The sequence below is a fragment of the Triturus cristatus genome, chromosome 10 (assembly GCF_964204655.1).
Source record: "Triturus cristatus chromosome 10, aTriCri1.1, whole genome shotgun sequence".
Taxonomy (NCBI): domain Eukaryota; kingdom Metazoa; phylum Chordata; class Amphibia; order Caudata; family Salamandridae; genus Triturus; species Triturus cristatus.
The window spans coordinates 1,005,829,710-1,005,842,654 of NC_140593.1; the positions used below are offsets into that span (position 1 = coordinate 1,005,829,710).

Consider the following 12,945-nt stretch of genomic DNA (forward strand, 5'->3'; position numbering starts at 1 on the left):
ATCTACACATTATCAATAGCCTCCACCGCTTCAAACATGGTATTTTAGTATCCTATTTATATACTACCCTTATAAGGCTCTAAAGCAGTTGTGTAAGGCTAAATGAGAAGAGTATATATAACACCCAGGATAATATGCTGCATGGCTAAATACTTTTAAGGTCCTAAAGGCGAGACCGTTGCATTGCAAATGCTTGTTTGCTTTCTCATAAGTGTTTACCTCATTAAAAAAAAAAAAAAAAAAAAAGAGATTTAGGTGTTTTATTATACCTATATGTATTATTGGATGTGTATTTATACATTGCCTAGCCTTCTTTTTTAGGGGCTGCATTTGCTTGGGAAAAAATAATATATGTTTATACATATATAGAGCTGTATATATGTATGTTTTTTACATATATGATTTTATTATTTCCCGGGTCCCCGCACATGGGCGGGAATATTCAGTGTTTATGACTATGATGAGGATACCCCTCGAAGAGAACTAGGATTACAGGTAAGTAACTTACCCTTCTGTACCAAGAAGGCATCGTATACACTTTTCTTCCTATGACCATTAATCTACAAATTTTAGCAGCACGAAAACGGAATTTTTTCAATTACAGTCATTTCAGTGGCATTTAAATATATTCATACTAGTCATTCCAACTTTTTTGCAGGTCCTGCTTCTAGCGCCTAGAAACCGTCTCCGCGACCCGCAGATCTTGGTTGTCATAAATCAGGATATAAAAGTGCACAAACTTTTTAATTGGCTCATCTATCTATTTATGACAATGTTGAGCCAAAACAGTACAACGTTGAATATATCAATTCCTTTTAATACCCAAAATATATAGAGATGTTTATTATTAAGGAGCGTGAGGCATCAGGGAAACATTGAAGCACATCTTATCGTTTCTACAATTCTATTGCATTTCGGATGAGACACATATTTCACATTGCTGTACGCTTCTGCAGTGTAGGCACCACCTCATGGTTACAGATCTAGTCTACACATTGTTTCCACCGGTAGAAATTGCCTTTTCACCAATCTAGCAGTAACACTCACGATCGCATAATGAACTTTTGAAGAAGGACCTCAAAAAGGTATGATGCATAAAAATAAGACCTGCGATGCAGAATACCAGGTGCAGGCATTTTATTACCCCAAACTAAATTAATCAGTTAGTATAAAAAAATTAACAGAGCCAACATACATTGTTTTTTTTTCAGAATTACGCGTGTACTGCTGATTGAACATACGATGACGCACATTTCCCCGAGACATTTCTAAACGCACAATGTGGCGCCAGTGTTTAACAAAAGTCCACCTGCTGGAGAGTCTCATTCTACTGAATAACAAACAGTATTAGAATTCCTCTTAGTTCCTGTCCAAAGATTCCCTCTGTTTTTTTCGAGTCTGGGCGTGGCACCGATCTCCGGATGTGACGCAAAGTGCCAGTCAATCCAGCACAGTGCAATCAGGGATGCTGTCCTTTTAATTCAAATCTGCCGGCGAAAACAAAAATAAAGGCACAGGAAGAAAGGCAGGCAAAGATGGGCCCTTGAGGCTGAGGTGCCCGTGGAGTAAGGGGAGCATGAAACGGTTAATGTTAAATTTCACAGAGGGGAAAGGATTCATGACAAAGCTTACCATATATTTATCACCATGGTTAAAAACCTCGCTCTTGGCTGTCAGGAACAATGCACGTCTTGAACAATAAGCTATTTTGCTTCCTTCGGCAAACCTACCTTTATTCTTTACACAATTTTATAAGTGTACATAACGCCATATTATTGCAACATTTAAAACGAAACGGCCGAACAATCCCAATTTAAAAAAATAATAGGACGCTACTAAAGATAACTTATTGCACTTGCAAAGGCTCAGCAGTAATTTGGTTTTCTTCGTAAAGAGGGATTTATAAAAAGGGACGTGAAATACAGAAATATTCCCATCAAGGAAAGAACAAGCAAGCAGGAGTTCAGGGTGGAAGCCTTAACATAAAAGAGACATTGAGGGGGTCTCTGCCTTAAATCAATATCCACATAAAATAACAGGAGATAAACCACCATTCCGTTTCGACGTGTGCAAAACATTTGAATCCTTTAGAAAAATATGTGCATTATGAAGACAAGAGATTATGTCCGTTCTTAAAATTTCTTTTCTCTCACAAATACATTATTTCTATTTTATTTATACTGCCGATATACAGACAATGTACAGTTCACTTCTTCTTGGGCACTTCTGCATACTGTGCTGGCTACACAATAAAAAGTGCCAGAATAAAAAATAAAAATACAAAACAAAAAAAGGAAACCAGTGAACCTGAATCAATGTGATTGAGGCTAGGTGGGAAGCTAAATCTGTGTCCGTTTAGAAAAAATAAACACACTAATAGCAAAGCCCATACAGGTGTTTGCATAATTCCCCTTGTAATCTCTTTGTGCCAACCCACAGCACTCTGAACAGTGACTGGAACAGTAGGCCATTGAAAGTGGCTTTTTCAAACCCTTTCGTTCTGTTTTTTTTTTGTTGGTGCTAAAAAACAAGTCAGTCCCTGACTCTAAAAGCTATACTGGTTTGTCAACATCATCGTCTGTAGTGTTCGCCATTCGGACTAGTACATGCCGTCTTATCGGGCTCTTAGGAATTCGAATGCCTATTGTCTCTTTATTTTGCTCAAGGTTCTCGCAGTGAGTTTTTAGGTGGTCTGTTTTTATTTCTAATTCCACAGTGTCCGGCCTGATATCTACAGAGTCCCCAGAAGAGGGTACCGACTGGCCACTGTCACAAAATAAATTTGGGAGACTGCTTCGAGGAGTTGTGTCCGCCTGGTCAAAGGAGTAACTAGGCAATGTCAGATGTTCCCCTCGGCATGGCAGCTGTCCTCGTCGGTCTGTTTTAGAAGTTTGCTCCCCAGACAGATTATCTCCAAGGTCCAAGGAGTCCCTGTAGGGGGAGGACTCACAAGATGGAGTCCTCCTCCGCAACATCATGTTGCTTTCCGACACTTTGGGACGGGCAGCCGTGCCATTGTCGTCCTCCATGGGAGGTTCTATTGAAATGCAAGGGGGGCTCATCTTCTTCTTCCTCCGAACACCGTGGAGATACTCAGGATCTGAATGCATGTGAATCGGAGGAGATTCCTTCTCATCTATGGACTGTTCAAAGCAGGAATCCCCATCATCAATGGATGGACAGATCTCAATTGAGTGCCTTCTTTGGTCATCTGCCCATGTAGGTTTTGCCAAGAACCCATGAGTATCAATACTGTAAAACTTCTTCAAGTCTTTATCTCTGCTCTCACTGCCGCTCAGGTTGGTTGTGCTGTTGCAACTCTTCAGGGGAACTGCAGTACGTGAACTTGAACAGATGAAAGGAGACACAGAGTGACTTCTGATTTCGGACTGCCCTATCCAATCTTCCGCTGAACTGTTAATGTTTCGCACTTCTTCATCAGCCAGGTCAGATGATTCGAACATGGAGTCTTCATGGTCGATGCGTTCACTGTTTCTGCTGGAAGGTCTACTGGGAATACTGTGCTGGCTGTACACATTCTTGCGGGTGCGGACACTTGAGCGTCTACTCTGAGAGGAGAGCATGGGGGAAGATTGAGGGGTGGCCGATGGGGAAAGAGCAGGTGTGCAAATTATCGGAGGAGCCAGTGTATTGGGCGATGGGATTTTCAAATGAAGGCTGTCACTGGAATCGGCCTGGAGCCCGTCCTTGGAATCACAAACTTGATAATCAATCGAGTCTGATCGAATGGCCTCCTGCAAAAGAGACACAGAATCAGTGGTCAAGGATATTGTAGTTTCTGCGCATCAAATGAATTCATCCAATTATTGTATCTTCATAATGATCTCATTATGTCTTGCTTATTAATATTATGATTACAAGTTTGATTTATTCTCCAAAGTGAGCAGTAAAATATACAAAAACAGAAAAAAAGTAAACTGCTCTAGTGTTACACTATTTTTCAAATCATTAACATATTAATTAGACCCAGACAAATATTCGGTTTTAACGTTTGATCTAAGAACATTGTGGAATAATAGATCTGCAGGTGAAAAAAACAAAAGAAAAAAAAACGAATTTGCTAAACAGATTTGTAACATGCCTGATAGACCTGAACCGAAGGTCGGACCGTAGAGCTAACAGTATACTACAAAAAGATAAATATATCCTGAGCTTATTTCACAATCTTTCAAAGTCCTTAATGAATCAACATCGAGAAGGTCTTCTTAATCTCCTTTTATTCCAAATCAACTTCTCCAACAACAGTCCTAGCTGCCAACACGTGTTTCGTCTTTTGTGGTGTGGGCCACAGACTTCCTCAGGGCTAATACTGTAAAATGTTCCAAATGACCATCAAAGGTCAAAAAAGTAACAGCTATGTCAAATTCCAAAGATTTATTAAGATCCTGTGCCAAGAGACAAATGTATAGCCTCTCCACTTTTCTTATATTTCCATGAATAACAGCTTCACGTATAACAGTGTATAGAAAGTGGAATTTGACATAGCTGTTACTTTTTGACCTTTGATGGTCATTTGGAACATTTTACATTTCATTGGAATAAAAGAAGATTAAGAAGACCTTCTCGATGTTGATTCATTAAGGACTTTGAATGATTGTGAAATAAGCTCAGGATATATTTATCTTTTTGTGTTTAAATGGAGTAGAATCTCTATACCATCTGGTATATGGTGGATGGCTGTTTTGAGAAGTTGGCCTGATATATGATGTCACTAATTCTAGTGTAGACCTTGTATCAGTCCAAACAACCTTTATGGTGATTGGTTGTAAAGTCAACCTTATAGACCAGCTATCCTAGTGGTAGCATGGACAAGAGCAGTCTTAGGCTAAACTCTGAATGGCCTGTGAAGCCAGCTGTTATACCATATGTAACCCCTTGAATACCAAATGAAAGAACACCACAACAGATATATATAAAAATAGAATGTATTTATTCTAGTCAAACCCTCAGCACTCTTTATGAGATTCGAGGTAAGTACAACACAGTCTTAATTATGCATACATTAAATCACACAGGTAAGTAATACAGTTAGGCCCTAGGGGCCACGCAAACCACATACTAAATAAGTGGTATAAGGACCACTGTCACAGAAATAGGATAGGCCTAGGCCTAGGGAATCGCTGGTGCTACACTACACTACCAACAGTTAGGAAGTGGGAGGCCCACGGGATTCAGGTGCAGAGTGGAAACACTCACGCGTAATGCGTATAATCGATAGAAATAGTACAGTTTAGAATTATTAGGATTTAGGACACTTCTGGAGTAACTAGGAAGTCGAGACTTGAAAACTAGACACTAGGATAGTCAATACCCTGATGAGCACCGGAGTACCCAAGTTACCTAGCCCACGGGCTGCGGGTGCATAGGTGTGAACTTGCGTCGGGTTTCGTCGTGGACTCCTATGGATGCCTGAAGGAAAGATGCTGACAGGCAGTCAGTGAAGAGTGTCCGGTGGATCCCAAGGCCGGGATCAAGAAGGAAGGATACCTGCAAGCAGAAGGGACAGAGTCTGGGTCACTAGCCAGTGACCACGTGGAACCAGGAAGGAACCAGGCGATGTCGTGAAGATTGCAGGTGAAGAGGTGAAGCTTGTCGCAGCAGCCACGGGTACCAGGAGACGTCGAGGACGACCAGGAGGCGAGCTGTCTCACGAAGGCTCTTGCTGTCGGCGGCGTCGAAGTCGAACTAGGACTCACCAAGCCTTGGCAAGCGGAACCCACGAAGAATGGAGGACTTGCTTCTGTTGCAGACCAGGAAGGCCTGGGGTGCTTCTCTTTTGCAGAGGAGCAGGAGCCAGTCTGGAGGAGCCAAACCAGCAGCGGAAATTCAAAGGTGTGTCGTCGCAAAGGCCGCTAGCCAACGGGCAAGCAACCGGACAGACGCGGCAAGCAGGAAAATGCAGAAGGGCCCCACGCAGGACTCGTGGAGTGTGGGGGGCTGATCTTCGGTGCAGACGGTGCTTGGGGTTGGGGCTTCTCAGTCCCCGGTGCACAACTTCGAGGGTGCCTCAGAAGCTGCGCTGGAAGATACTCGTCACTTTTCCCAGGTAGCCGGTCCCACGTCTCTCGTCGCCTCCACGGATCTCAGCTCGGCTGTGGATGTGGATCAGGGTCAGGGGAGTCTGGAAGTCAAGGCTCTGGTCAGGCTCTGCACTCGGTCCCTCGTAGAACTTCAGCAAAGCAAAGGGTAAGTCTCTTGATGGTGCCTGTTTGCACAGGGTAGCCACTCCTTGGCTACAAGGGAGATTCTTCAGTCTTCTTCTTTCGTTGAATGTCGAAGGTCCAGAGTTTCTGTTCAAGATGCAGGTTCAGGATAATCTAATCTCCTGGGGCCCAGCTACCACACTTATACTAATCTAGGGGGCTGGGTTGCCTGCTAGGTCACGCCTTATGGGTGGGACCTGGGAGGGGGGTGGTTACACCCCCTTCCCTTTGTCCAGTTTCGCGCCAGGACTGGGGCTGGAGTGCCCCAGCACCGGTTTGAACTGGACTATGCATGGGACACCTTGTGTGCCCCAGGCAGTGTCTCGTTTCTTTCATCCCTCCCTGCCCCAATACACTAAGGCCTGTCTGGGGTGGTGCTCGCACCTGCCAAGGCAGGAAACCTATTGTCCAAGCCTCCCGTGCCGGGATCACTCCTAGCAGCAGGAGGTCAGACTTGTGTCGTGGCAGCAGCATCCATTTTGTGATGCTGGGGCTCTGGTTAACTTTAACCGGGTAAGTAGGTTTCAACATGTCTTCTCCCTCTAGAAGGGAGGGATAATATCCTCATCACCAGAAATGGGATGGGGGTATTATTCCAAAGTGTTAGACACCTTACACGACATGTTTTGATAAAGCCAAACCGTAGTTACCATAACTGTTTAAGATTATAAGGCACTTTAAGAGTATATGGTAGGCTATATCATAGAACAGCTATAAGGACATGGTTCCGAAAGCTGCAGACAGGCTCAGCTCATGCTAGAGCACCATCTCACATGTTACCAAGCACTCTGCCTCCAGGATTGTTAAGGCCTGCCATAGGAGTGGCTGATAGGTACACATGTGTCTATATATAAGGTAGGCATAGGAATACTACACCTAAGCAAGGGGTGATTACACAACCTTGCCCCAGATGAGTGATCAGCCAGTTGTGTCATAATGGAAGGCCAGGCCAGGGGTGGCATAATACATGCTGCAGCCCCTGGTAGGCCTAGGGTACACCTATGCCCTGGGTACCTAAGGTACACTGTACAGGGGCCAATAAGGTGATCCTATCCAATGGGGTTATGCACCTAAAGTAAATAGTATTAATTTAGAGAGAGAACAGCAGGGCTGTGGGTCTGATTAGCAGGCCCACAGCCACATCTAAGTCGAAAACCAGTAAAGCAAAAAGCAAAAAGTGGGGGTGAACATAGAAAGCAGACCCTACTCTCCTACACAACCCCCCCCCCAAACTTAGGGACATTAAACTAACCTTGACCAGTTGAGTCTTCATGTTCTAAGTGGAAATATCTGGAGAGTCCATCTGCATTGGCATGGTCAGTCCCAGGTCTATGTTCCACTGTGAAGTCCATCCCCTGTAGGGAAATGGACCACCTAAGAAGTTTGGGATTTTCACCCTTCATCTGATTTAGCCACAAGAGGGGCGTATGGTCTGTCTGAATCTTGAAGTGAGTGCCAAACAAGTATGGCCTCAGCTTCTTCAGGGCCCAAACCACAGCAAAGGCCTCCCTCTCAATAGCTGATCAACGTTTCTCTCTAGGGGTCAGCCTTCTACTTATAAAAGCAATGGGCTGGTCTTGACCATCTACATTCAGTTGTGAAAGAGCAGCTCCCACACCCAACTCAGAAGCATCTGTCTGGACAATAAACTCTTTGGAGTAGTCTGGATTTTTCAGAATAGGTGCACTGCACATGGCCTGCTTCAGGTCATCAAATGCTTTTTGACAGCTCACTGTCCACTGAACTTTCTTTGGCATCTTCTTGGAGGTCAAGTCATTAAGTGGTGTCACAATGGACCCATAGTTCTTAACAAACTTTCTGTAGTACCCAGTCAGGGCCAAGAAAGCTCTGACCTGAGTCTGGGTAGTTGGAGGAGTCCAGTCCTTTATGGTCGGGATCTTGCTCTCCAGTGGTTGAACCTGACCCCCAACAACTTGGTGGCCCAGGTATACAACCTTGCTCTGCCCTATCTGGCACTTAGTGGCCTTGATAGTGAGGCCTGCCTTTTGCAGGGCCTCTAAAACATTCCTCAGGTGGACCAGGTGATCCTCCCAGGTGGAGCTAAAGACAGCAATATCATCAAGATAAGCTGCACAGTAGTCATCCAGGCCTGTAAGGACTTGATTCACCAACCTTTGGAAAGTGGCAGGTGCATTCTTCAAACCAAAGGGCATTACCACAAATTGATAATGTCCTCCTGGGGTCGAGAAAGCAGTTTTGGCCTTTTCATTCTCAGCTAGTCTGATTTGCCAGTAGCCTGCTGTCAGGTCAAATGTGCTCAAAAACTTGGCAGCTGCCAGTCTGTCAATGAGCTCATCTGCCCTAGGTATTGGGTGGGCATCTGTCCTAGTGACAGCATTTAGACCTCTGTAGTCCACGCAAAACCTCATCTCTCTCTTACCATCTTGGGTGTGAGGTTTTGGCACAAGAACTACAGGACTAGCCCAAGGGCTCTCTGAAGGTTCAATGACTCCCAGCTCCAACATCTTTTGTACCTCAACTTTTATGCAGTCCCTGACATGGTCAGGTTGCCTGTAGATTTTACTCTTCACAGGCAGACTGTCACCAGTGTCCACCTCATGGGAGCACCAGTTTGTCTGACTTGGGGTCAGAGAGAACATATGTCTGTAGGATTGCAGAACCTGTCTGCAGTCCTGCTGCTGATGGACAGTGAGGCTGTCAGAAAAGACCACACCATCAACTGAGCCATCATCAGGGTTCTGAGACAACAGGTCTGGGAGAAGGTCACTCTCTTCCTCCTGCCCCTCATCTGTAGCCATGAGTAAGCCCATGTCTGCCCTGTCAACATATGCCTTCAATCTGTTGACATGAAGCACCCTGTGGGGGCTTCTGGGAGTCCCAAGGTCCACCAAGTAGGTGACTTCTCCCTTTTTCTCAACAATAGTGTGGGGTCCAGACCATTTGTCTTGGAGTTCTGCTGGGGCCACTGGCTCCAACACCCACACTTTCTGCCCTGGCTGGTAAACAGTCAGCACAGCCTTTTGGTCATGCCAAGCTTTTTGGAGTTCCTGCCTCAAGGTTTTTAGAAGCCTTCTTCATATACTCTGCCATCCTGGAGCGGAGACCAAGTACATATTCCACTATGTCAAGTTTGGGTTGTCTGAGAGGTCTCTCCCATCCTTCCCTTACTAAACATAGGGGTCCTCTTACAGGATGCCCAAACAAAAGCTCAAAAGGGCTGTAGCCAACCCCCATTTGTGGGACCTCTCTGTAAGCAAACAGAAGGCAGGGTAAAAGGATGTCCCATCTTCGCCTAAGCTTGTCTGGTAACCCTTTTATCATTCCCTTTAGGGTCTTGTTGAATCTCTCAACAAGCCCATTGCACTGTGGGTGATAGGGTGTGGTGAACTTGTAGTTCACACCACACTCCTTCCACATTACAGTCAAGTATCCTGACATGAAGTTGGCACCTCTGTCAGAAATGACCTCCTTTGGAAAGCCCACTCTGGAGAATACTCCAAGTAGGGCCCTTGCCACAACAGGAGCTGTTGTGGTCCTCAGGGGAATAGCTTCTGGATACCTGGTGGCATGGTCCACTATCACCAGTATGAATCTGTGCCCAGATGCTGTTTGTGGGTCCATTGGTCCTACAATATCTATGCCCACTCTTTCAAAGGGAACCCCCACCACAGGTAGTGGTATGAGGGGGGCCTTTGTGGTGCCACCTGATTTGCCACTGGCTTGGCAGGTGACACAGGAGCGACAAAACTCCTTGGTATCTTCTGACATATGAGGCCAGTGAAAGTGAGGGACAAGCCTGTCCCAAGTCTTGTTCTGGCCTAAGAGTCCTGCAAGGGGAATATCATGGGCCAAGGTAAGAAGGAAGCCTCTGAACTTCAGTGGTATGACCAACCTCCTGGATGCACCAGGCTTGGGGTCTCTAGCCTCTGAATACAGCAGCCCTTCATCCCAATACACTCTATGGGTACCTTGAGCATTCCCTGCAGCCTCAGCAGCAGCCTGCTGTCTGAGGGGTTCAAGAGAGGGGCAGTCTAATTGTGCCTGCCTCAGATCTGCCCTTGAAGGTCCTCCTGTCCCAAGAAACTCAACCTGATCAGGTTCAAGTTCTTCTAGGACAGTTCCTTCAGGGCTCTCAGAATCATCCTCATGTGAGGGCTGATCCATTACCTGAGGCAGGGGGGAAGGCACAGCCTTTACCCTACTGCTCTTTCTCTTGGCTTGTGACTGGTCCAATGTCCCAGGATCCAGCACTTGTTCAGTGGTGCACTTTTTGGCCTGTGACCTGGTCACAGCAAGGACATGTGCATCTATATTCAGCATTTCTGCATGGGTCCTATACTCCACTTCAGACCAAACTGAAGTTTCAAGATCATTGCCCAATAAACACTCCACAGGAAGGTCTGAACTAACAACAACTTTCTTGAGGCCAGTTACCCCTCCCCAGGAGAAGTTAACAATTGCCACACTATGGGAGGTAGTGGCATTGCTAGCGTTGGTCACTAGGTAGTTCTCACCTAGTATGATCTGTCCAGGGTCCACAAAGGCAGGTGTCACCATTGTGACACTAGCCCCAGTGTCCCTGTAGGCCTGAGCCATCCTATCATTGATAAAAGGAGTCTGTCTGTACTTGCCCAGGTTACTGGGGCCTATAGTAGAGGACAAAGCTATGTCCCCATCACAGATCAGAACAGCCTGAGTAGGTATCCTGACTAGGCCAGAATCCTCCTCAGTTCCCAGGGTTAACCCTACTACACCATTTTGCTGGGAACCACCACTTACAGCTGGACTAGGGGGTACAGTTGCCTTAGGGGCAATGGTGGCTGGGGGCTTATTCTTTTTGGTGCACTCACTAAACCAATGTGAGTTGGACTTACAATAGTTGCACCATGGTTTCTTTTGGCCATCTTTCTTCTTATCCTTTTTGGGACCACCCTCCCCCTGAGCCTTTTGGGGGCCTGGTGAAGACTTCTGGTCTTTTTGTTTCTGATCATTACCCTTCTGGTCTGCCTTTTTCTGATCACCGCCCTGGTTCGGGTTTTTCTGCTTAACTCTAGTCCTGACCCATCTATCTGCCTTCTTTCCCAATTCTTGGGGAGAAGTCAGATCAGAATCAATCAGGTGTTGATGCAGTAGCTGGTTTTGACAGTTGTTAAGTATTTGTTCTCTCATGATCAAATTATACAATCCTGTATAGTCCTTAACCTTACTTCCCAATAGCCAGCCTTCCAGAGCCTTAGTGGCACAATCTACAAAGTCAATCCAGTCCTGAGTCTGTGTCTTCTGGGTATCCCTGAACAACAACCTGTATTGTTCAGTGGTTAGGCCAAACCCATCAATCAGAGCACTCATCAGGACAGTGTAATTGTCAGCATCCTCATCACTAACTGTGAGGAGCTTGTCTCTACCTTTCTCAGAGAAGGAGAGCCACAAGATAGCTGCCCACTGACTTTGGGGTACCTGCTGTACTTTGCAAGCTCTCTCCAAAGCAGTTATCCATTTGTGGATGTCATCCCCACACTTGTAGGGAGGGACAATCTTGCTCAGGTTTCTATTATCATAGGTCCTGTCTCTATCCTTAGGGATATTGCTGCCACCAGTGGGTCCTAACCCACTTAACTTCTGCTCTCTAGCCAGAGCAAGCTTCTCCTTGGCAAGGGCAAGTTCTTCCCTCTCAATCCTTAGATTAGCTTCCCTCATTCTGGCTTCATGCTCTTTTCTCTGTGGGGAAGTCATTCCCCTGCGAGAAAAGGAATTTGAGCTGTTAGAGACATGGGAGTGGATGGATTCCCTTGAAGGGGATCTGTCTCTCCTGTTTCTCTGGTTAAGCCCACTTGGGGGTCTGAATGGGGGGACCCCATTCAGACTCCCATGCAAGCTTAAGTTAGCCTGGCTCAATCTTCCTATTTTTACCTGGCTGTCTACCTGGCTAAGCCCACTTGGGGGTCTGAATGGGGGGACCCCATTCAGACTCCCATGCAAGCTTAAGTTAGCCTGGCTCAATCTTCCTATTTTGACCTGGCTGTCTACCTCCTCATCTGAAGTCCCATCTGACTCATCTGTAGTGGGTAGACCCTCACCTGTACCTAGGGTACCAGCCTGGGAGGCCCTACGAGTATCATACTCCTCTAGGATCTCTACTAGCTGAATGAGGGTAGGGTTTGAACCCTGTTTTAACTTTCTGGAGGTACACAATTGTCTCATCTCCTGAAAAGTTAGGGTATCATATCTAGAGGGGATCTTTCTAGGATCTACCCCTCTTGAGAGAGAATCAGCTTGATCTCCTCTCAGAGACATGATCTAGTGAGGGTGTGGTGTGTGCACCTACCTACACTAGTTGTATCTACTAAACCTTACTAGTAGTTGTAGTCAGGGTGTGCTAGGCCCTTCAACCTACAACAACTAAGTCCAGTAGGACTTAAGTATTTATAAACGATGTTATATGTACCTATACAATATCTTATGTGATCTTTCAATTTAGTATCTCAAGATTACAATGGTATTACAACAGCAAGCTCAGATCCCAACCGCTGCTCACAAATGTGAGAATTTGGCCTGATATATGATGTCACTAATTCTAGTGTACACCTTGTATCAGTCCAAACAACCCTTATGGTGATTGGTTGTAAAGTCAACCTTATAGACCAGCTATCCTAGTGGTAGCATGGACAAGAGCAGTCTTAGGCTAAACTCTGAATGGTATGTGAAGCCATCTGTTATACCATATGTAACCCCTTGAATA

General features: G+C 45.6%; 1 protein-coding gene across 1 annotated transcript in view; it reads right to left on the reverse strand.

Moving 5' to 3' along the window:
* Nucleotides 1-1,122: 1,122 nt before the first annotated feature.
* CACNA1H (calcium voltage-gated channel subunit alpha1 H) overlaps nucleotides 1,123-12,945 on the reverse strand; it is a 1,553,446-nt gene continuing 1,541,623 nt past the window's right edge. Inside the window, exon 36 of the mRNA XM_085629001.1 lies at nucleotides 1,123-3,755. Coding sequence (XP_085485127.1) covers nucleotides 2,553-3,755 — 1,203 coding nt within the window. The 3' untranslated portion in view covers nucleotides 1,123-2,552. The remainder of the gene's footprint in view (nucleotides 3,756-12,945) is intronic.